At 42.5% G+C, this 25,222-nt stretch overlaps 1 protein-coding gene across 1 annotated transcript in view; it reads right to left on the bottom strand.

Annotated features, from left to right (window-relative positions):
* Positions 1 to 25,222, bottom strand: part of LOC135223105 (protein zwilch homolog) — a 293,258-nt gene that overhangs the window by 29,269 nt on the left and 238,767 nt on the right. The window contains exons 7-10 of the mRNA XM_064261610.1: positions 22,902 to 23,042; positions 22,433 to 22,613; positions 11,345 to 11,464; positions 11,060 to 11,163 (exon numbers count right to left, since the gene is read on the bottom strand). Coding sequence (XP_064117680.1) covers positions 11,060 to 11,163; positions 11,345 to 11,464; positions 22,433 to 22,613; positions 22,902 to 23,042 — 546 coding nt within the window. The remainder of the gene's footprint in view (positions 1 to 11,059; positions 11,164 to 11,344; positions 11,465 to 22,432; positions 22,614 to 22,901; positions 23,043 to 25,222) is intronic.

The following is a 25,222-nucleotide window of genomic DNA, read 5'->3' as shown; positions in this document are numbered from 1 at the left end:
TGGTAGAATTCTGCATGTACTGTAAAATATTGTATATTTTCAACAAATAAAAAAAATTTTTGTCCGATTATAATATACATACCATTGGCAGTCCCAACATCTTGGGCTTCTTCTGACGGACGATGTGTGGCTTGAGGAAGTAGAATATGTTCAATATCCACTTCTCCCTGTCCGTCAGTCGTCCTCCGTGTCGCTGTCATCACTTTGTATCTCATCCAACTCCGACTCCTGTAGGTGGAAGATGACATTTCCTCGACCCGAGTGTCTGCAGGAGTGACTGCAGGAGTCTTCTCCCGGCCAAAAGAAGGTCCTGCAAGATGTGACCTTGATGGTCCCTTCCTAGGTTGTTTTAGGAGGTTCGGTATCTTGAAGGGCGTTGTGGAGAGTACTTGGAGCAAACTGCTGGTCTCGGGAGACGGAAACAACAGCTGACCTGAGGGCTGTTGTTGTTGTATGCAGCGCTGACCTGACCTTTTCTACCACGCTGCAGCGTTGCCATGTCGTACAGGGTTGTAAATGTGCGAATTGGTTTCCCCGTAGGCTACAGCTCAATTAGGAGGCCCACGTCCTTCGCGGCGGAAAGAAAATAACGACGGCGAACAATGCAGGTGACCCTAGCGCTTACCCTGCAGTAGTCACCGTGGGTCCCACGTGCAATGCCTGGAGCTACGTCAGGTGACATTTGGGGTGACCACCCACGACTTATTTTGAACATTTCAAAACTGGAGCGGGCTACGGCGCCCTAGTGGGCGGAGCTTAGAGCCCGGACGACCCATCACCGTACGTCTACGATTTTACGTATGTTTTACGTTACATTTACGGTTTACTGACGTAAGCTGTTGCCAACTACCAATTTCCGCTCATGCGTGGCCATGCGTGCGTTGATACGTGAATGTGTGACCTTAGCATTACCCAGCAGCAGCCCTTTCTTGGCAACAGACCCAGACCTTAATTTAGGATGAGTTCCAATGTATGATTCATAGCAAGGTCCATTAAGAAGGCTCAACCAACAGTGCCCAAAAGTGAAAGCAAAGTCCATCATGTGCCAGGAGGAGTCAGACTCTCAGTTCTGGAAAAAATGTCAGATCAGAGGAGCAGAGCCATGGATCATCTAGTTTCTGAAGGAGGACTACACCATCCTGTTCCTGAAATGCTTACCATTGGTCACTTCTCCCAGCGTACTGATGACTTACTCAAGAGGCTCCCAGACACATTCAGCCCTTCTGGAGGAAATTGCTATACTACTCCAAACGAAAGCCATAGAGGAAGTCAAGAACACCAACACAGAGGGTTTTTACAACAGTTTCTTTGTGGGTCTCAAAACATCAGGGGGCTAGAGTCTAGTCTTAGATGTAAGTCCCCTCAATCATTTTGTCCAGAAGACAAAATTCAAGAGGGAGATGAACCATTCAGTTCTTTCATCCATTCACCAGGGTGACTGGATGAACCAGGGTAACTGGATGATAACTTTTAAGACATGCAAGACACCTTACTTCCACATTCTGATCCACCCAGTCTCCAAGCATCTAAGGCTAATTTCAGGGCAAAGTAGAGGCAGTTCCTGGTATTCGGGGGAGGAGGGGGGGGGGGGCGGTTCCTGTTTGAACGGCGGGACAATAAGTGAAAATCAGCGATAAGTGAAAATTGGCAATTTTCAGCGCTTATCAATATCTGCGCTGATAACCAGAGATCGGCGCCTCTTTTAGGTATGTATCAGTGCCAATACCCAATTATCAGCTCCGATAAATGGAAATTGTCTTGCACAGCTCTGCAATGGATGAACCTGCTGGGGACGTTGGCATCCATAGAGATGTTCGTCAATTTGGGCAGACTGTATATGTGAGTTCTCCAATTCTTTCTAAAGGCCAACTAGGACAGGAAAACACAGCTAGACACTTATGTGTTCACAATCACCCTGGGGATCAAAATGAACCTGCAATGGTGGCTATCGGTAGAAAAACTGTCAGAAGGGAAGTCCCTCCAACCTTTGTACCTCAACCTAGACTTTTATTCAGATGCATCGGACTTAGACTGAGGTGCTCTACTGGGGAAGCAGGAAGTATGTATTCGCCACATGGACCCAAGAGCAACAGTCTGCATATAAATGTCAAAGAACTGAAAGCAGTTCATCTAGGCCTTCAGTGTCTCTCAACCATGTTCCACAACAGACAGTGGTAGTTCACGAGGACAATACCACGGCATTGGGATATATCTGAATCAAGGCGGTGCTTCTTCCCCTTCTCTCTACCAGGCAACAAGAGATCTACCCATGTGGGCTGATCAGAATCAAGTAACTGGTCACCCGATTTTATCCAGGGGAAATTAAATGTTTTAGCAGACGAACTACACCATTGGAAGTAGGTCCTTCCCACCGAATGGACCTTGAATCCTTTGGTCTGCCAAGATCTTTGGAAATTGTGGGGACACACCAACTTTAAAAGTTTAACACCTCCAAGAACCATCATCTGCCTCTCTTTTGCTCTCCAGCCCCAGATCCTCTGGCATGGGCAACAGATGCCATGCTGTAAGATTGGTCCAATCTGGATCTGTACACCTCTCCACCCCCTACATGATTAGGGAGGTGATAAACAATTTTCAAGCCTACCACAATGCAACTATGACCCTCATAACACTGTTTTGGCCCCTGAAGGAATAGCTCCCAGACCTTCTTTGGTTTGATGGAGTTTCCAAGACTCCTCCCACAAAAATGATATTGTTATGATACAATAAAGTTTCATACATACTTACCTGGCAGATATATACGATTAATGGCCCACCCAGCCTCCCCGCAGGAGACAGGTGGAAGAGAAAAAATATGATAGAAAACGGGAATGGTTCCTGATCCTGCCACCCAGGGCAGGACGGTAGATCACCTGACCTACCTGCAGCGTGTGCCGCGAAATTTGAATTTCTGTCGGGGACGACGGAGTCTTAGCTATGTATATATCTGCCAGGTAAGTATGTATGAAACTTTATTGTATCATAACAATATCATTTTCATACAATCAACTTACCTGTCAGATATATACATAGCTGATTGACACCCTTTGGTGGAGGGTAAGAGACAGCTAACATGGAAAAGACAGGTAAACAACATATGTTGTAGGTATAAATAAACCTTGGTTCCTATCTGATAGGTGGTAGACTTCATATGGCTGTTGCCAAGGAGTCTGCATCACCTCAAGAAACTTTAGCGAGATATGTGATCTGTGGCCAAGGGTTCTTGTGGGTCTGCCGATGGGGTCTTATCCACTTACTCGGCAGAGCCTAAAAGGTACTTGTCAATGGGTGCTAATCCACTTATATGGCAATACACCTATGCCTACTGGCATAACTAAGGAGTGCAACACCGATCCCGATCACCTGATCCTAACACGAGGGTTTGCGCTCAAATTGAAATGAGTTATTCTCACACTCCTTTCAAAAAGCCCAATAATTTCACTAAGTTAAATAACTTTAACTCAAAGTTAAGGATCAGTGTCGGCTCCTTATCCCAGTAACGTATCCGCAGAAATGTATAAACCAAAAAGAGAAAGCTCTCTCGTAGGTTAACTTGACATCCTTTGTGTAATGAGAAGTCAACACAGAGTTGCCTCTATCGTACAACACAGCTAATATGTCTTCTATGACAAATTGTTATGTAAAGAACAAGAATTTGCAAAAGCGCGCACTTCCTGCGCTTTTAATTCTCAGCTGTTTGAAGGAATCAAGTCACTATGAAGTGCTTAGGAGATCTCCATGTTTCAAAGAAGACCAGGGCTTTCTTGAAATGGATCTCTCCCGCCTGAAGCCTGGCAGGAACCTCGCGCCTGGCTGGTGCTTCGCTCTTGGTTGGAGCCTAGCGCTTGTCTGGTACCTCTCGCTTGACTGGCGCCTCTCAGCTGGCTGACGCCTCGCGCCTTAGCTGGAGATTCGCACCTGTCTGGCGCCTCGCGCCTGGCTGACGCTTTGCGTCTGGCTGGTGCCTCGTGCCTCGCTGGCACCTCGCGCCTGGCTTGAGCTTCGCACCTAGCTGGCGCCTCACGCCTGGTTGGCTCCTCGCGCTTGGCTGGCGCCTCGCGCCTGGCTGGCGCCTCGCGCCTGGCTGGTGCCTTGCACCTATTGGCGTTTCGAGTTTGCCTGATGTCTGGCTGACTCCTCGCTCCTGGTTCCAGGTTGGCTCTTTTTTAGCATCTGGAGCCTGGATCCCTCCCACTTGCTTGAGCTTCTAGCTTGGTAGAGTCTCGAGGTTGCCTGGCGATGTACACATCGGACATTCTTATCTGTCCGATTTGTTCGCCTCTAGCGCATATGCACCAGGTTGGAGGCCCGCTCTGTCTCTTCATCAGACAATGACATTACGGCACTTGGCGTCTGGCTCGCGTTACACTGTCTGAAAGTCCTGAAGAATCACAATGGTTCATCCGGACAGGGGAAGAACGGAAGAAATTCTTCCACTCTGAGCTTTAGGCCTCTCCGGCAATGGGAGGTGATTGTATCCAGCTACATCTAGTAGACGATAGGAATCTAACAGTGCGAGAGATAAGAGTCTTTATCCGATGAGGAGCCTTCGTGATTATTTCCTTTGCTAACGAGATCTTTTCTGAAATGATGATGAGGTTTCTCGTTGCCGAATCTTCCCTATCCTTGCTCTAAGGAAGGGAAGGAGCCTGGAAGCCGAAGGTAACTCCGAGCTGAAATTGGGAGGACCCCTGATTTCCAGCTCTAATGTATCTCTCTCAATGTCTTCTGGGATCTAATTCGAGTCCTCCTCGTATTCAAAAGACTCTGTAGGAAAAATGTTTTAACCATTTCTTCTTTCGTAGAAGAAAACATAAGTATCTTGTCTGGACAACGAATCTTCTCTCCGAAATCGTTGAGTCAGGAATAGAGGGTTAAATTTCTTTTAACAGACATATGCTGATAAAAAAAAATCGTTGCCAAGTCTCCACTGAATAAGATGCGAGATTCCAATGCTCAAAAACTTCAATATTTTCTTGGCAGTTTAGGGCCAAGAGAAAACCAAGAATTCTCTCCTAAAATTTTCCAAGAAATTTTTATGAGGAGCAGTTCCATCTTGTCAGAACACGGAATCTGAGGCCCAAAATAGGATCCCATTCTAAGTATAAGATCTCCTACCTTTATCGTATAGAGGTATTGTATAAGATTCCCTCCCGAAGATTCTTAATTACTCTGCCATATCTCTAATACTCTTTGTTGAGACAGAGTATATCATTTTACTGTATTCATTGAAAGCAGAAAATACAAAGGTGATACTTCCCCCTGAAAGGGAAGAAAACCACTATGTGGTTCACAGAGGTATCGGAAGAGGACAGTTTCCCCCTTCCATTTAGCACGATCTTCAGCCACTCTATCTTTAGCCTGTTTGAAGGAATTATCAAGCTTCTCTTGAAAATCCTCTCATTCATGTTTACTTCTGGTCAGTCTGCACGCAGACAGACTCAGATTGGATAGGTTTTTCAGGTCCATTATTTATAATAGATTCCGATAAAATCTTTAACCTCTTAGAAAAACCCTTCCGACCCATGCTGAGAGAATAACGTGGCCTCTGTGAATCCAACCTCTCTATGACCAAAATGAGGCATTCATCTTCTTCCTTTGACGCCCATTTATCTTAATATCTGTTAAGAATATATATAACTAGGGGAAAAAAGACTAAAGTTTATTCCCCATTAACAGTAAAGATGGCGTATTGTTACCTTTTGTTCGAGAATAAGGCAGCAGTTTGTAGGAAGAAAGTCCTTATTACACCTCGCGAAGAAGGTTCTCTCAGACTTCACAACTCTTCCAATAAATGTTATACTGATGTTTAACAGTTATCGTTGATCGAGAAGGTTGTCTCGGAAGTGCAAACTGATACCACGAACCTCTTGATATCGTTTCGTTCCGTGTTTTTGTTCTCAATAGCTTCTATTTATAAACGGGAACAGAGGAGTAAAAAGAGAAATTCTCGATGTTCTTAGAGATAAGATAGAGACTGATGGACTTATAGGTTAATAATTCGCTAAATCGAGAAAAGATCCTGTTAGGTGAATCTTACGCTTCTGGCTTGCGCCGGGATGGAGCTATTAAAACGTATTATAGTCCATCCAGGGACATCCTTCTGACACGAAAAGGATGTTTCCCATCGAACTCATCCATCTTCTCCTGAGCAAAATTCTATTCTAAAAAGATTATGCTGTCTTCATACGTTTCTAAAAAGCATGAGATAATTATCTCATATCGTGCTCTGCCGTATAAGAATCCTTTATAGAACTATACATTTCAGGTAAACATCATTAATCTAGGAAACCTATGTAAGGATGTTAAGAAACTGTAGTCTACTTCGGTGAGTGAATATGACTTAACCATACCGTAGTCTAAAGGATGATTTTCTTTACATTCTTTCTTTCCTCCGAGGCCGAGGGAGAATGGAAAAATTTCTATCTTTGTAATACAATTTAGTGTTAGACGAAGGAGATCCTAACAAGAAGCAAGGATCGAAGAGAATCATTCCAGTTTCCTATTACATGGACATAAAGCTGTAATGAAACGGGTTGCTAAGGTCTTGTAATCTGAAAGACCTGCACCCTCCTTGACTTCCTAGTCTATTATGTCTTCCATCTCTTGTTCCAAATGTTGGTAGAAGAGAGGGAGTCACCTAAGGAGAGAGCCTCTCTTCACAAAGAGAGGGACTATTTCTCCGAAACAAACCCTCATAACAGAGATGAAGTCGCTTAGGCGAACATTAATTCCCTGTCATGAGAAGATTGTTCTAGTTAGAAAAATCCCACAGTCACAGTCCCTCCTGACATGGGCTACGGTCGCCTGTGCGAAATCTTGTGTCCCTGTCAGGAAAACCAACTGATCTTGTGACAAATCTCAAAATAGGAGAGTCTTTGTGAAATCTATCTCCAAACACAAAGAAGCTTGAGATCCTGGCGCCTGGCGTCTGGCTGACGCTTGGTTGGAGCCTTGGCTCTTCGCATCTGGAAGACACCTCGCGCCTGTATGACGCCCCTCGTCCGCCGAGCGTCCTGGCTGACGCTTCGCGCTTGGCTGACTGCTCACATCTGGAAGACGCCTCGCGCCTGGAAGACGTCTCGCACTCAACTGGCGTCCTGGCTGGCGCCAAAAACTTGGCTGGCGCCTCGTGCTTCGATGACGCTTCACGTCCGGAATAAGTCCTGGCTAGAGTCTCGCGTCTGGCTGATTCCATGCCTCTGTATGACGCCTCGCGCCTGGAAGACGCCTCACGTTTAGTTGGCGTCTTCTGTGCGACATCTTGTCTGGTATATGCCTCTCTCGCTCTCGAACTAGACCGAAAATCTTCCTCTACTTGTTTTAGAAGACGAAGCTTCATGTCTGAAAGACGCCTCGTTTTTGGCAGGAGAGAGAGGACGAGACTTCTTGATCGGAAGAGAAACGTCCTTCTTACGAGGAGGATGTCTAGCCATAACTCCTACCAAGGAGGCTAGCTTCTCTTAAACAGCCAGTAGGATACTCTTAGAAGCTTCTCCCGCGCCCTCTTCAATGGGAGGGGAGGGAGACCTCGTAGGAGTACGATCCGCTACGTCCATATAGGGGGACGTCGACACAACTTCACCTTCTTGATCGAGGAGGGAGCTTCATCAGTGAAGCGCTCTGGCTCGAGTTCAAAGAAGGTTCTTCCAAATCCTTTTCAGGGGCTTGGAAAGATCCGAGTCTTTCCACCCTCATATAAGTGAAGGAGAAGCAGAAGAAGAGAAACACTCTCGCAGGACGCTTTTTCTGAAGTGGTCCTGAGAAGTCTGTTGCGAGAAAGATAATATCTTGCATCTTCAAGAAAATTCTTTGTAATATGAAACTTCTTTCTCCTTATCCACCAAGACTCTTGATAGGTGCCTCGTCCGAGTTCTCGGAGACTTCTAGCGGACGGGATTCCAGAAGGAAGAGGTCCTCTTTCCGAGAAGGACCCTCCTTAGTACTCCAACCAACGAAGATATCTGCTGTAGTAACTTTCCCAGGATCTTCGCAGCTACTTCTTACTTCTCTGTATCCGATCTAGGGGAAGGAGGATATACTTCCGTAATACTTTCCGGGATATAATCCAGTTACTTAGAGATTTCTAAGAACTTTAGAATGTCTCTAAAATTCGTCAGAACTTCCCCCTTTCCGATGAGGAATCGGATAACGAAATCACTATTATAGGATACCTTTCCAACGGTTATCCTTGGCAGTCTGGGACGCTACTAAAGATCCTGCCGAGGGGACGCCCGACCGGAGGTGATTCTCTGAAACCTCCTTACGGCTTTCGACATTCCTTCTCCTCTGGGTTTGTGAGCTTGGAAGAGGTCTAGGCCTGAGAGCGAGACAGAGCTGATCGGGCGCACACTCATTATTATAGGACGCCTTTCCAATGGCGAACTTGGCAGTCTGGGATGTGCTACAGAACCTGCCGAGGGGACGCCTGACCGGTGGGATTCTCTATAACCTCCGTAAGGCTTTCGACTTTCCTTCCTTCTAGGCCTGGGAGCGAGACAGAGCCGATCAGACGCACCCTCCACTGCAAAGGGGAACACTAAAATCACTTCTTACCTTTCAATAGCTCGTATTTTGAGCTACATTCCTTTGTCTTCAAATTGCAATATGAATTTGAAGTTCTGTGAAATAAGAAGGAGATGAGGATACAACACTATTAGTATTGTTAATGCTCTAACTGCTCGTTAGTACGAGAGCTATAAAAACTTCTAAAGGAAGCGAAACTAATTCTATTTATTCTGACTTCCTCAAGAAGGAAGTTAGCTTAAACTTCCTCAATTAATTTTAACATTTACTACACGTTATTAATGAATAAATATTAAAATTTTCCTTTTGCAAATTATGTGAGTGTCTACCGAAAAGTTCGGTAGTTACACGTAAACAATTCTTCGAAATTTTCGAAGCCAAAGTTATTAAAACAAATTAATATGCGTATGCCGAACCAAAGACCCAGTACTTCCCTGCAAAAGATAGCCCAGAAGATCGATGGCGATGAAATCCAAAAATCAAGTCAGGAGGAACTGCAAACGTTGTTTACATTCCAAGCGACAGAAAAAATATGATAGAAAACGGGAATAGTTCCTGATCCTGCCACCCAGGGCAGGACGGTAGATCACCTGACCTACCTGCAGCGTGTGCCGCGAAATTTGAATTTTTGTCGGGGACGACGGAGTCTTAGCTATGTATATATCTGACAGGTAAGTTGATTGTATGAAAACTATCTTTACTCAAACAAACCACTTTAGAAGACACCATCATAGGTATGTCTGTTCTTCCTGACAGGCTTCAGAAAGTCAAAGCGCAAGGGTTTTTATAAACATGCTGCAGAGGCTACTGCAAGCTGCAGGCATCAATCTTCTAGCAGCATCTACCAGGCAAAGTGGGTGCTTTTCCAAAACTGCTGTCTCAGACACAAGCCTCTCCTTCTGAGACATCTGTGACCCAAATGTGGATATCCTCACTTATCTGAGGAGATCTAGGACTCTCGTCCTCCTCCATTAAGGGTTATAGAGCTATGCTTAACTGGTGTTTAAGATCTTTTGTCAAACCAAAATCTTAACAATCTCATAAAGTCCTTTGATACGTCCATGCAAAGGAAGGAAGATCCAGTCTTGTGGAACCAGGGATGTAGCGTTGAAGTGGCTGACAGGTCCCTCTTTTAAACCATTATGTTCTTCTCCCCTGAGCCTTACCCAGAACCCTCTCTTCCTTGTGGCCTTGGCTACTGCTAAATGTATTAGCATGATCTAAGTCATTAATAAAGGGAAGGTTTTTACAAGAGAGACAATTTGCTCCTTTCCCTTGGATTTTTAGCCAAGAACAAGGACCCATCCAAGCCCTGGACCCGTTCTTTCTCTATTAAGAACTTAACGGACATCCTTGACTGAGGAATAAGAGAGTTCTTTGCCTTTTAGGGCTTTCAGGTAATTACCTGAACAGAACCGAGAAGATCAGAGGGCCACCCATCAACCTCTGGTGTTGTGTTAAAGACCTGTCTCACCCTCTGACTAAGAAAGCATTGGCCTTCTTCCTGAGGGACTTAATTTCTGAGGACGACATTTTGCCTAATTTTAAAGTGAAAGCTCATAATGTCAGGACAGTTTCTACCTCATTAGCTTTCAGGCACAATCATAATTCGTTCCTTACTTCAATTCTGTAATCTACCTACTGGAAGTGCACATCAATCTTCGCATCCTACTGTTTGAAAAAGTACTTGTAATTGCAGTACATTTGGGCCATTATCAGTGACGGTAAGGTATTGGAGGAGAAAGCATAAGAATTCCTCCTACTATCTCTCTGCCTTGAAGTAAGGTGTTGAGTTTTGGGGAGCTGGGGTACAATGTACCTGGAGCACCCACCAGTTTCAGTGGGGTTGTGGTTTTTTTTTTTGGTGTAGGTGACAAGTGTTGTATGGTTGTTTTTTATACATATTGATACTGTGCCCAAGGCAAGGGTACTATGTATGGTTTGCCAGCGATCAGACCTATCCCCCACTGCAAGGCTCCCACTTGAGTAGAGGTACCCCATGGCTCAACAGCCATGCCACTACAGGTTAAGATGATCACAAGTAATTACAGAATCAGAGCCTGCCCTCCTCCCCTCAGATAGACATAAGAACACAAACAGAATGGGGTTTTCTGTTAAATTGCTTCCAGAACTCTTGTTAAATAAAGGCTGTTGCACAAGTTAGAAAATATAGGAATGTAATTACTCATAAAACGCCCTTTTGGTGATAAAACTATTAAAATACCAAGTATAAAAATTTTTAGTGGGTTTTTCTTGAGTTTTAACTAACAAAACTGGTAGTTTTAAGCCTTTTAAAAGGAGTTTTAACTATTCACAGATTCTAGCTATTTATGGGAGGTCTGGTACATCCCCCGCAATTACAGGGGAACACTGTATTTATGAAACTTAATTTTATTATGAAAATATAATTTTTAACAATACGTATTCAAAAGCAATGAAAATTTCTCTTAATCTATATTAAATAAATCACATGTGAAGACTAGAAAATGAATACATGATGAAAGTGAAAGCACATCCAACCTGAAACTCATACCTTTGTTTTAGTCCGAACATGTATCTGGGGTCGTATATGTCCTGAAGCAATGGCCTTAAAAACCGATCTGAGGCTTGATTCTAGCTCTCTGTATGATTCACATTCTGCATTTAAAAACAAACATGAATTTATAAATACTTCAAGTGAAATGCAACTTTTAATCTTCTAGCACACTACTTTACTACAAAAGGATTTTATGAATTTAAAATTTTAGAATGCTGAAGTAGTAATTTCCATGTTTACCTTGTGAACTGCCTTGTACTACATGAAAGTTAAAAGTCTTACTCATTAACACAGTCCAGAGGAGATCGGTGAAGTCCATATTTTGACGGCGACTGTAAAACTTGTCTTCAACCATTGTATCTGAATTTGGTGCACCTTCTTCCACTTTCTTCTGACGTTGTGCTGTAAAAGTATAGGACTGTTTGATTGCTAGTAAGCCTGTATTAGGGGAGTACTGCCAACATTGTTCTTTACAAGGTATGCTTTGATAATAACAAAAGTTCTTGTAGCATTCCTTCATCTCCTACTGTACTGCTTTCAGTCTTTTGTTTGTTATCCATCTCATTTTTACCTCTGCCTTACCTAGCTGTAAAACTTCTGTAACTTAACTTTACTATTTTCAATTCTCATGTATACACACATACTTCAAGTGACCTCAGTGAGTTTCAGAATGTAACTTAATCCTCTCATTAAAATACAGTATTTTCACATTAAATCATACACATTGTAAGGGCTTGTTTAAAACTATAGAAAACCTTAAAGTAAAAAACCTTAAAGAAATGTAAATACCTTCAAAAGACAATCACACTAAACAACCATCGGCACTTTGTTTGATGCTGCCATCAAGCTAATACAGTTTACTGAGGGGAGACAATTTACTGCAATAAAATACTAAACACAAAACTACAGGAAATTATTATGGATCATACTACCTCTAGATCAAATACCTTCTGCCAGGGTAATATTACCTAGTATACTGTAATACATAATTTTTTATAAGCTTACAAAGTAGAGCCAAGTTACTTAGCATACCATTAAAGTCTTATAGCTAAACTGTTTTTTGCTGATGTTATCCTTCATGAAACCTTGTGTAAACAGCAATATAACATCATATTTGCAGTCTCTGAACATTCTAAATCTTAAGAAAACATAAATAGTTGCAGAGGAGTGCAATTAGGTTTCCAAATTTTAAATAATGGCGCAATATGGTTTTTCCATTACTCTTAACATTAGTGGAACAGGGGTTGCCTTTATTACAAAAATTGTGGAATAGGTTTCCCCCATTACTTATAAAAGTAAGTCCGGGTTCTACATTTGAAATCAAGGGATGTTATGCCTACTTAAAGTTGACCCCAGCCTATTTGCGGTTCAAGATTCGCAGCTTCACCTATTCGCAGATTATTCTGTTGAACTTATTATCGAATTATTTGCAAAAAATTCAGTAATTCGCAGATTTTTTCCTCAAGAAATATTCACTAATTATTCTATTTTCATGTTATCTTTATAACTACATATATACATTTTTTATGATAAAAATGATTAACTAATTTTTAAATATTATTAATATTGAAGTAAACATGCAAGCTATCAATAAAATATATTTATTTCTCAATACATTAAATATTAAGCTACAGGAAGTCCCTGGTTATTGGCGGGGATTCCATTCCCGAGGACCAGTCGATAACGGCGTGATCCCTGGTTATTGGAACCGATAAGTGTAAAGCATCAATAAACAAGTGCGGTAAAACCGGATTGCCGATAATCAAGACCGCCAATAACCGGGGACTGCCTGTAATGTATACAGGACTTAACTTCCCAGTGTTTTGCCAATTACTGTACAAAGAAAATGGGACTGCTTCAATACTGTATGAGAGACAATGGATATACAGTGGTCCCCCCGTATTTGTGGGGGATGCGTACCAGACCCCTCCGCGAGTAGGTAGAATCCGCGAATGTTTGGAACCCCTATAAAAACGCTAAAAACAGCCTACTTTGTTAGTTAAAAATTGAGAAAAACCACTAAAAATTTTCATACTTGGTTTTTTTAATAGTTTTATCACAAAAAGTGCATTTTATGATGAAATTGATAACAAAAACCAGGAATTTGTGGATATTTCTCATAGAAAAATACAGCGAATGCGTGAATTTTCCGCGAATAATGCAGGGAAACGTTCCCGAGAGAAATCCGCGAATGTGTGAGTCCGCGAATCCGGAGAACGCGAATACGGGGGGTCCACTGTACTAGAAAATAGGGGTCACTTGAATAGATTTTACACTTAGTTGTAAGCCATATATTTTTAAGGGTAATGTTTCAAGATGACACTAAAATTATATTAGTGTTGGAGATGATATTTTAAGGTATACATGCAGTCTCCGGTTATCAGCCGGGGTTCCATTCCGCCGGGCTTGATAAGCGAAAATCGCCATTAACTGAAACTCGACATCGTAGTACAAACTTTACTGTTACATTACTTATCTTTTATCGGCGTAAAAACAACAGTAAAATGTGTTCTTTCATGACCTGAAGTTTTGATTAAAATAATTTTCTCTCAACTTTATCTATGGTTGTGTTTGATGACATAAGTTTACTGGAGTTATATCCTTGTTGTCGATTGTTGTAATGTTTGCACCATTTTACATTAGCCGTTACATAAAGTTTTATATATGGAAATGTGCACAATTTCATGTAGAATACAACAAAAGAATAACACATGGTTGTAGCTTTTTTCAGTTTTGAAATATTTCCATATAAATAACGATAAGTGCCAAAATTTCAACCTTCGGTCAACTTTGACTCTACCGAAATGGTCAAAAAACGCAATTGTAAGCTAAACTTATATTTTAGTAATACTCAATCATTTACCTTAATTTTGCAACTAATTGGAAGTCTCTAGCACAATATTTCAATTTATGGTGAATTTATGAAAAAACTTTTTCCTTACGTCCGCGCGGTAACTCTTCCAAAAAAAATCATACATGCGATTGTGGTAATGTTTGGACCATTTTAAATTAGCCGTTACATAAAGTTTTATATATGAAAATGTGCGCAATTTCATGCACAATACAACTAAAAACAACCCATGGTTGTAGCTTTTATCAATTTTGAAATATTTTCATATAAAAAATGATAAGTGACAAATTTTCAACCTTCGGTCAACTTTGACTACCGAAATGGTCGACAAACGCAATTGTAAGCTAAAACGCTTATATTCTAGTAATATTCAAGCATTTATCTTCATTTTGCAACAAATTGGAAGTCTCTAGCACAATATTTCGATTTATGGTGAATTTATGAAAAAAATAACATTTTCTTTACGTCCGCGCGGTAACTCTTCCGAAAAAATCATACATGCGATTGTGGTAATGTTTGCACCATTTTAAATTAGCTGTTACATAAAGTTTTATATATGAAAATGTGCGCAATTTCATGTAGAATACAACAAAAAATAATTGAAGGTTGTAGCTTTTCTCATTTTTGAAATATTTGCATATGAATCACGATAAATAGAAAAAAAAAACCACGTTCGGTCAACTTTTGACTCTACCGAAATGGTCGAAAAACGCAATTGTAAGCTAAAACTCTTACAGTCTAGTAATATTCAGTCATTTATCTTCATCTTGAAACAAATTCGAAGTCTCTAGCACAATATTTAGATTTATGGTGAATTTAAAAAAAAAACTTTCCTTCCCTCTGCGCGCGGATTCTCCGCCACAAATCTCCGAAATGCGTACGTTCCATTCTCGGAATATTTGCTCCGTTTCATATTAGGCATTTCATAGAGTTTTATATATGAAAATGTGTGCAATTTCATGTAGAATAAAACGAAAAATATTTGAAGGTTGTAGCTTTTCTTATTTCCGAAATAATTGCATATAAAAAAATATATATAAAAAATTCGACATTCGGTCAAATTTAACTCGTCAGATATGGTCAAAAACTGTATTTGTAAGCTAATATTCTTACAGTATAGTAATATTCAATCATTTGTCTTCATTTTGAAAGAAATTGGAAGTCTCTAGGATAATATTTAGATTTATGGTGAATTTTTGAACAAAATATTTGTTTACGTCCGCGCGTTACGAATTCATGCATTATTTTGTGATAATATTTTCTCTGTGTTGCTTTTATCGTTTTACAATGTGTTATATACCAAAATGATTGCAATTTAGTGTAAATTACAACGAAAAAAAAAGTAACTAGTTACCTTTAACCGTTTCGCGCACAGCGCGATTTTAATACAATTATATATGAAATTTCATTTTTGCGCTATCATATATCGCATTATTTATATATGATAATGATAATTTTTTTCATTTCTGATGGTTGCATACTAAACTTCAGCCAATGACAAAAAAAGGAGCCAAAAATGAACTCTTAATCTTGAAAACTAAGCGCGCTGTGATTTTTTGAAAAAAATATTTTTTCCGCTTCCGCGCTCACTCTGAAACACCTCCAGCACACGGGAGACATTTTTTTTTTACCGCTTCGGCGTTTAAGGGTTAAGGAGGTTATCTACCTTGCTTCGGGAATTCTGATCATTTATGCAATTCAGGATATTGTTGAAGTGATCACCCCACATCCTTGCGATAGCCTCGTCTCCGACTGCTTCCCCTACTCTCTGTGATAGCTTTTTAGTTTTGGGATTTAAGGACTGGATATCTTTCCAAAGACGAGGGTAATCACCAGATTCTACGTTTCTAGACATTGCATCGGCTCTTAGTTGTTTTTCATTTAACCTGCAGTGCTTAAGAGCAAGTTTGAATTGCGCTCTCGCCTGCCTCATTAGTAATGCAGTGTGTCCTTCAAAGTAATCAAAATCAGTATCCAATTATGTGTCCCCTAATTATATTATGCCCTGTATTAAGCTTGGTTCTACTTTTGAGAACCCTGCTATAAGTATGTGGAAAAAGCATATAATTACAAGGGGGTTCTCTAAGGAGTTTGGCGATGGCCAAGTCCCAAAGTTACCAGATTAAAAAGATTAAACCTCTATTAGCATGTTTAAAAAATGACAAATTTTCTAAGACAATTTGTATTTTTCATAGCTACAAACCCAAGGTCTTAACAATAGGATCATTTCTAGCGCTTAGCTGGATCCGGTAAAAAAGTAGATGAAAGCAAGGAATCTTGTGGTATCTGGCAACGCATGCGTAGATTGGGTGAAGAGTGGTCAAACGGCAAACATCTATGCCAGTCTTTCCCAACTCAGGATGACTTAACAAAAAGAGGGGCGGCTAGAGGCGGGCAGTATAACGTTAAGACCTTGGGTTTGTAGCTATGAAAAGTAAAAATTGTCTTAGAAAATTTGTCATTTGTTCATACGCGAACAAACCCTCGGTCTTAACAATAGGATATACTCATACTTGGAGGGAGGTATAAGACATCCTAGACCAGCTGGGGGCCTACCCGCCAGTCCAGCTCTCAAAAGAAATAGTTCTTAGAGAGGGACTGAAGCCCATTGAGAAGCTAGATACACTAAAATCTAACTACTCAGAACCTGAGACATACAATGATATATGGGATAACCATTGTATAGGGAACCAAAGAAAAACTGTGACTGTCCCTAAAACAAACCAGGGCACTATGGTTTATATTACTCCCGACTCCTCCTTGCCCAGGAGCAGAGCCTATGCTACTAAATAGTGGGAAGATATTGAATACTGCACAACCACACTACCAGTATGACTACCTCACTCACCTGTATCAGACCAGTCCTGCAAATGACGTGTCAATTCCTTAAACTGCCCGAAGGAAGAAGGAAAGGTACAAGAGAAAGAAGGAGACCAGCCAACTCACTCATTCTCTCATCCACACAATCATCTTAGGTAAGATACAAAGGTGCCCCGTTAAGGGCAACTATGAGTTACACAACCTGTTGGGCAGCCACCACAGGACCCAGGGAAAATGTGTCCATAGATCTGTGGGCAACATTCTTAAGATAGAAAGAGGTGAACGTGGACTGGCGTAACCAAGTACCAGCGCTCAGCACTCTATGTACAGCCAAGTTTTTTTTGAAAGCCAGAGAGGGACCAATACCCCTAACGTCATGTGCTCTAGCCTGCACAGACGTGGCGATGGAATCATCAAGAGTCAAGTATATGCCTGTCTGATGACTTCCCGTATCCAATAAGAGATAGTATTCTTAGACATCTCTTTCTTCGTACGGCCTGTACTGACAAAAAGCCTGCGGCAGCCTGGTCTAAGGTGCCGAGTCCTTTTAAGTTAGTAAAGCAGGGCCCGGACAGGGCACAACAAAAGCTCTTGAGCATCACCACCTACAAAGTCAGTCAGAGAGGGAATGGAGAACGAAGCGAACCTGTCATCATGCACCGAGGAATTTTGGGTCTTGGCCACGAACTCCGGAACAAATTCGAAGGACACTGACTTCCAACCCCTGGTGTGCTTCACCTCATAACTCAGACCGTGGAGCTCTCCTACCCTTTTGGAAGATGCCAAAGCCAAAAGGAAAACTGTCTTAAGCGTCAGGTTCCTATCAGATGAGCGGCGCAAGGGCTCATATGGGCTCTTAGTCAAGCTCTTAAGCACCAAGGAAACATCCCACGCTGAGGGCTTGAGCTCCCTAGAAGACGACTGCTCAAACCCCTTAACTAGCAGGGAAAGTTCCCAGGAAGAGGAGACGTCGATACCCTTCAGGCGTAACACCAAACTCAGAGCCGCCCTGTAGCCCCTAATAGCAAACACAGACAAACGTTTCTCATCTCTGAGGAAGGTTAAAAAGTCTGCTATTCGCTGAATAGAGGTCACGAGTGGAGAAAACCCCGTTTACGACACCAATCACAGTAGATCGCCCATTTGCCTTGGTAAACTGCGGAGGTTGACTTCCTAAGACTGCTGGACATGTGCCCAGCTGACTTCTGAGAAAAGCCTCTCACTCGGAGGAGATAGTTGATAGCCTCCAACCGTGAAGAGACAGGGATTTTACTGACTGGTGGAACCTTTCTGCATGGGGCTGACACAGGAGATGCCGCCAAGGCGGAATCTCCCTCGGAATCTCCGACAACAATGATAGCAGATCTGGAAACCATTCCGCCTGAGGCCACAGAGGGGCCACCAGAGTCATTCTGAGACCCTGTGAACCCAACAACAGCCTGTTCAGAACCTGACGGATCAAACAAAACGGAGGGAAGGCATACACCTCCAGGTTGTCCCAGGGATGTTGGAATGCGTCTTCTGCCAATGCCAAGGGATCTGGGACCACTGAACAGAACACTTCCAGCTTCCTGTTGTAACGTGTCACGAAAAGGTCCAGCATGGGTCTCCCCCAAATATGGAAAAGCCTGTCTGACACCACTTGGTGAAGGGACCACACTGTGCCTAAGATCGGATCCCGGCGACTGAGTTTGTCTGCGGCCACGTTCGTTACCCTGGGATATACCTGGCTGAAAGCTCTACCGAATTGCTGATTGCCCACTGGTGAAGCTCGACAGTCAAGGCATGAAGCTGCTGAGAAACTAGGCCTCCCTGTTTGTTCACGTAGGCTACCACCGTGGTGTTGTCCGACATGAGAACAACAGAGTGACCGTCTACCATCCCCCAAAACTCCTTCAGACCCAGGAAGCTGCCTTCAACTCCAAGACGTTGATATGCTGCTGCTTGTCCTCTAAACCCCAAACGCCTGAAGCGATGAGGCCGCCTAAGAGCGCGGCCCAACCTGTGAGGGAAGCGTCCGAGAACAGAAGGAAGTCTGGAGGGAGAGTGCGCAGAGGGACGCCCTTCAATAGATTCTGGTCGTCCAGCCACCAACGAAGGTCCTCTCTCACTTTCAAAGACAATAGGACCATAAACAGGGGAGAGTCCCCCACCGGAGACCAGAATTCCCCCAGTCTCCATTGCAGAGACCGAAGATGAAGACGCCTATGAGGGACCAGCTTCTCCAGGGAAGATAGCACTCCCAGAAGAACCTGCCACTGATGAGCTGACTGATGCAACTTTGAGAGGAAGTTGCGTGCCACAACCCGCAACTTCTCCAATCTCTGATCTGACAGGAACACTCTCGCCACTGTTGTATCGATGACCATGCCCAGGTAGAGAATCCTTTGACTGGGTACAAGGTTCGACTTTTCCTGGTTGACTAAAATTCCCAGGTCCAGGCAGAACCGAAGACGACGATCCCTGTCTTGCAGCAGCTTTTCCCTGGAAACTGCCAAGACCAACCAATCGTCAAGGTACCTCAGCAAACGGATCCCCTGAGCATGGGCCCAACTTGACATGAGAGAGAAGACCCTTGTGAACACTTGAGGGGCTGTGGTCAACCCGAAGCACAGGACTTTGAATTCGAAGCTCTTGCTCACCAGAGAGAAGCGAAGAAACTTCCTGGACATGGGATGAACAGGGATTTGGAAGTATGCGTCCTTCAAGTCTATCGACAACATGAAGTCGCCTTCCCTCACGGCTGCCAACACCGAGTGCGGGGTCTCCATCTTGAACCGTGTCTTTCTGATGAAGCGATTCAAGGTGGATAAGTCGATCACAGGCCTCCATCCTCCCGATGCCTTGGGCACCAAGAAGATGTGACTGTAAAACCCCAGGGACGGAAGCACTACTTCCACTATCGCATCCTTATCCAGCATCTTCGGCACCTCCTCCTGAAGAGCCAAGAACTTTAGAGATTCTGGGGGATACGTCTTCCTGAGCTGCGGCTTGTCCGACAGAGGAGGAGAGAAGTCGAATGGCAACAGGTATCCCACCCGAAGGACATCTACCACCCACTTCTCCGCCCCGTAACACTGCCACTTGGCAAAATGGCCAGCCAGGCACCCCCCCACCCATGGCGCAGGAGAGGGAGAGGCACCCAACCTACCGACGGCCCCCTTGACATCTGCTCCTAGGGCCTCTTCTTGGTTTAAAGGAACGAGAGCGAAAGGGGCGTTGATCCTGAGACTTGGGCTGTGACGAACGGGAAGGCCCTGCCAAACTCGAGGTCCTCGATGGCCTACCAGGGGAGGATCTCCTCGATTGCTGCTGGACCGGGGGAGGAGGGGGGGCCAAATGCCTCCGAGGGCGGGGCTCTGATTTAGACACAGCCTGGTGTACCAGACGGTCCTTGGTGTCAGCCAGACGTCGGTCTATCGCATTGTCAAGTTCGGTCCGTGGAAACACAAATTACGATTCTAACAGGACACTGTTCCTCAAGGCCAGCAAAGACTCAGTGTCGAGCGACCTCTCCATCCTAGACAAAGCCGCGTCCCTCCTAACCAGAAGATTACCCCACAAATTGGCACTGAGGTGAGCCAAATAAGAAAACGCCTTGCCCCCGGATTGCAAAAGACTGGCAAGCGAGGCAGCACTCACTAACCCATCAGGGGACCTGTCAGAAGCTATCTTGACAATCACCACAGACCAGAGGTCCAGCCAAGAAACCGTCTGCAATATGGAGGCCGCCGTAGATTCCAAGGCTAAGGCGTCTTGCGGAGATAAGGACGGAGCCACTGACCTCACCTGTTCCAAAGTCAAACCCGGCTTCAGGCAAATGACGTCTGGGTTAAGGTGGCGTGACAACAGAAATGCAGAGCTCGTAGCATAGTACTTCCTATGTCTTGTGAGAGGTGGGGGTAGTAGTTTGGTATAGCCGCTAGAGCGAAGTGAACTGTCCCGGTCAGAAACAGAGGCGTTAACCTTCTGCAAGACCGACTGAACGTGCCCTGACAATGGCAGCTGGAGAGATGATTTGGGGTCCTGAGCAGCTCCCACCAAGGCTTCCAAGCAAGAAGGAGTGTAGGACGACCAATCCTGAGTCCTACTTTCTAAATTGTTGGACCCACGAATGAGATCAACAACCTCCGAAAAGGAAGACAGAAACTCCTGCGTGTCCCCGTCTTCCTGCTCTGGCACCGGCGACCGATGACGAGAAGGATGTGTAGCCTCCTCTAATGCATTTTCTTCACCAAAATTCACAGAAGGGTTAGGGGTTAGTAGGCAAACAGTCTGAAATCTCTACTAGCCTATCTAGGCTGGGTCCAAGCATCAGCCTCCAAGACGGACCCACTGAAACATTTGGCACATCACTTACCTCAACAGGTGACTCCAGACGGCCATGAACAGACACGGACGTGGCGGCCATACGTATGTGAGATGGGGAGAAACTCGAGCACTCGAGATTGACGGAGAATCCCTTATAGTGGAAGACTTGGAAGCAAGCAAACACTCCGGCTGCACCACCTCCGTGCTCGCTACCTTCGACCTCTTGACAGGCGCCTTCAGGTCCTTACGGTGATGAATAGGCCTGGGAGAAAAAGGGGCACTACCATCACGTTCATGGACGGGGGAGGTTGCCACACGCTCGCGATGTGCAAGGACGGGGTGTGGGGTGGTGCACGAACGAGGTTCGGCGGCGAAGCAACCCCTCCAGAACACACATCACTAACACTGCCCGAAACCACAGCACTCTCAGGAACACGTCCGTGCTGTTCCTCCCTCGGCGGCGAAGGAAGGCCAAGGTCCTTAGCCTTCCAATGCCTAACACGCCCATGAGGCGTAGAAGGGGAAGAGGGAGAGGGAGACAGCACCAGCTTCTTATGCACACTCTTCTCGGAAGGCGGGGACGAAGCATTTCCTACCAGTTCTCCCAACCGATAAGGCAGCCAACTTCACATCTAAAACAGAGTCCAGCCTCTGAAGCACCGCCTGGCATATGAGCTCGGACTGATGCGCCAGAGAAGGCTCCGAAGACAAGGAAGGGAGATGTTTTGAACTGGGTGGCAGAGATGACGTCACGTCTAAGAGAGGCATTCCATACAAGGATTCGTAATCGTACAAAAATTGGAACGGCACCTACTGCAAGTGATGTGAGGGTCTGTCGCCGACGAAACCAAGAAATTCCAGGCCACCAACGCTGACTTTATACAGCTCAGACTCATATTTAGCAACATAATCATCAAGGGCATAATTATAAATATCATTACATAAATATAATGAATAAATGAATAGATTAAAAGATGAACTGTGTTAATTTTATACCCCCGAGAGGTTTAAGCATTTGAAAATAGTTACCCACTGTATGTTTTTACAATTTTTCTTCAAAATCTTATGAATGGTGTCAAGTACCTTTGTCGACACTGACAAACTGAACAAAAATCAGAACCACAAAGGAAGAGATAAATTTCATAGAGTTTTCAGTAACAACAATCTTGTCTCCATCTTTCTAGACCTTGTTATGAATAATCAAGATACAACTTCTACATTCCTTTAAACAGTAAATTCCCTGAACGCAAACATGTTTTATAATTGCAATATGCATAGTGTTAAAGTAACAAGCACAACACATTTTCCCCCTTATATTTAGTAGTATTCTCATCAAAGTATATCAAGATAACATGGTGTGAGTCAATATAATCCAAGTTGTCTTTTACCTTTCTCCCTTATAGTTGTGAAAAATGCTTCTAAATCCTTAGCTACTGAGCTGGAGTCTTCTCTTATGCACCATGAAACTTCACCGCACTTAAGGCCTTTAACAAAACCTTGCAAAACATTTAACTCTTGAAACATCTGATATGCAGGACTCCTTTGATCACTACACACCACCTTTACGCACTGAAATTGAGAAAATATATCATGGTTTCCTCATAAAACTGTCAAAAATACAGATGGGGTACTTCCACATTAGCCTAGCTAAGCATGAGTTTACTGTACTCGGTTTTACTCCTAGTAATTAGCAAGTAAGGTATTTTGCTCAAGAAATGCTTCAACACAAAAATTATTTCATGATTTTTTTCATTCAATCACTTACAATATCTGCAGATTCTTTATGATCAAATGCATCAGCATCAAAGTGCAGTTATAACTTATAAAAATTAAAAGAAACTAAATTTAAGAATTCACCACTGTTGTATGGGCATCAAAAGCTGGAGGTGTAAGAATTGTGTGCGTTTCTCTCCATTTACATGTCATGTGAACACTTGAATTTTCTGTTTCATCATCACATCGTAATACATCATATGTTGCCTTTACAGAGCTAGCAATCTGAAATTAAAAAGCTCTCTATTATGGATGGTACCATACTATCAAGTGTCATACTGAAAAGTAATACTAAAAACAAATAATTAGATAATAACAGATCAGAAAATTAGTGGTATACAAAAAATTAATTTGCTGTCACCTAAAATAACCAAGTCTTGCAGTCAGTGTTTTAAAAATACAGTGGACCCCCGTATTCACATTTTCCGGATTCGCGGAATCACACATTCGCGGATTTCTCTCGGGAACATTTCCCCGCATTTTTCACAGAAAATTCGCATAATTGCGGTATTTTTCTATTAGAAATATCCACAAATTCCTGGGGTTGTTTTATCAATTTCATCATAAAATGCACTTTTTGTGATAAAACTATTAAAAAAACCAAGTATAAAAATTTTTAGTGGGCTTTTCTTGAGTTTAACTAACAAAATAGGCTGTTTTCAGTGTTTTTATTGGGGTTCCAACTATTCGCGGGTTCTAACTATTCACGGGGGGTCTGGTACGCATACCCTGCGAATACGGGGGGACCACTGTACCATAAAGTTTATGTTGATAAACTTACAGCAGCATAGAACATGTTCTCAAGGATGCTATCAGCATTGCAAATCTAAAAATAATACAGAAAAAAGAAACTCATCTCTCCTGTATTCCAATCAAGTTCAGGACTTCATTTTTACCTTTTCTCCACAAGATTTTCCCAAGCCTATTCAGAAAATCTTTGAGACCTAATCCTCTTCCCAAGTCTTTAAACATATCATCTCAATGCAACTTCCTCATCTTTAATACAATCTTTCCAACACAACATCAGCTGTGAATCACAGCAGAACTATTTAGTATCACCTTTTCAAAATAGGTCTTTAATTTCCTTTGAAAGGCTCCTGTCTCAACTACACAGAGAATTACACATCTTAAACACACTTAGAATTTTGCTAAGTTTTCTAATGTAAATGCTCTTACTTACTATCATTCTACCAATCTCTCTCTCCTTTCATATAAGTTGTTGTTACTCTTGTTCTTGATGACCTTTCTTCACGATCTAGTATGGTACCACAAGTACAAAAATGTCTAACCCTCAAAGGCCTTGCCCAAGACACAAGACTCATTTTGTAATCCTACATTATGGGTGTCCTCAAGTCATATCCCTGCCTCAAAGTAATTTGAGAAATCAGGGACTTTAGGTTGAAGAACTTCATAAAATAAGGTTTTTTCTGCTCTTAGAACCAAGGCTAGGTATTCCCAGCAGGTGTGGCCTGCTATAGTGGTTTTGCTTGACAGGGAAAAACTTCACATACCTATGCATCCCATGGAAGCCTAATCAGTGATTGTTATTTAGTATGACCATGCTTGCTGTGCTTACCAAGAACAAAAGTACCAGCAGTAAGTAATGCAGATGACTATTTTAATGACTTGAATAGCAATAAAACCTTTGCCTAAAGCTACAACCTTCCTTTCCATACATGACAACCTACTCAAGGTGGCTATGACAAACTTCCTCTCTGATTCATACTTCCAATAGGCCCCTCAAAAATGCACCTAAGAAGTCAAGTAATTCTTAGTCTGAAATACAGTTTTCTAATAAAATTATGACAGCAGTCATAAGTCAATAATCACTCTACACAAAATATGATTTTCCTCTCAAAAATACATAAGAAATTATTTTTTTTACAACAGGAATATGCACAAATTTAAGCATACAATCTCAACTAGATCTATGTGTTATTTAATTTACAGCAAGTGACCTACATATTATTCTTGCTTTCAAGCATTTCATATACATATACACTATCTAAGCAATGCATTTACAATTCAACTGTAGCAATGATTTACCTTGAATGAAATTTAATAGAAACATCATACAAACTGGTAAAGAATACAATAAAATTTTTATGAACTTCTTCCATTAAATATACAAATCATGATGGTTTTGATATGGCATAGCATTTACTCCACTGAACACTGAGGTATTAGTACACTTAAATACTGAATTCTATGACTAAGCACTAAGTGTTAAAATTTGCAACTCTTGTTGCAAACAAGAATAATTAATAGTATATAAGGGCATTATGTATTGTACTTCAAAGAATACAAAACTCAAGAAAACAGTAAACATGTGAAAGAGTAAAATTTGTTACTTTGTTACTTACTTACAATTACATAGTACATATATCATATATCTTTGCACAGAT

The sequence above is a fragment of the Macrobrachium nipponense genome, chromosome 8 (assembly GCF_015104395.2).
Source record: "Macrobrachium nipponense isolate FS-2020 chromosome 8, ASM1510439v2, whole genome shotgun sequence".
Lineage (NCBI taxonomy): Eukaryota > Metazoa > Arthropoda > Malacostraca > Decapoda > Palaemonidae > Macrobrachium > Macrobrachium nipponense.
Note: the sequence above shows the minus strand (reverse complement) of the source record. Positions and strands in the feature narration are given on the sequence as shown.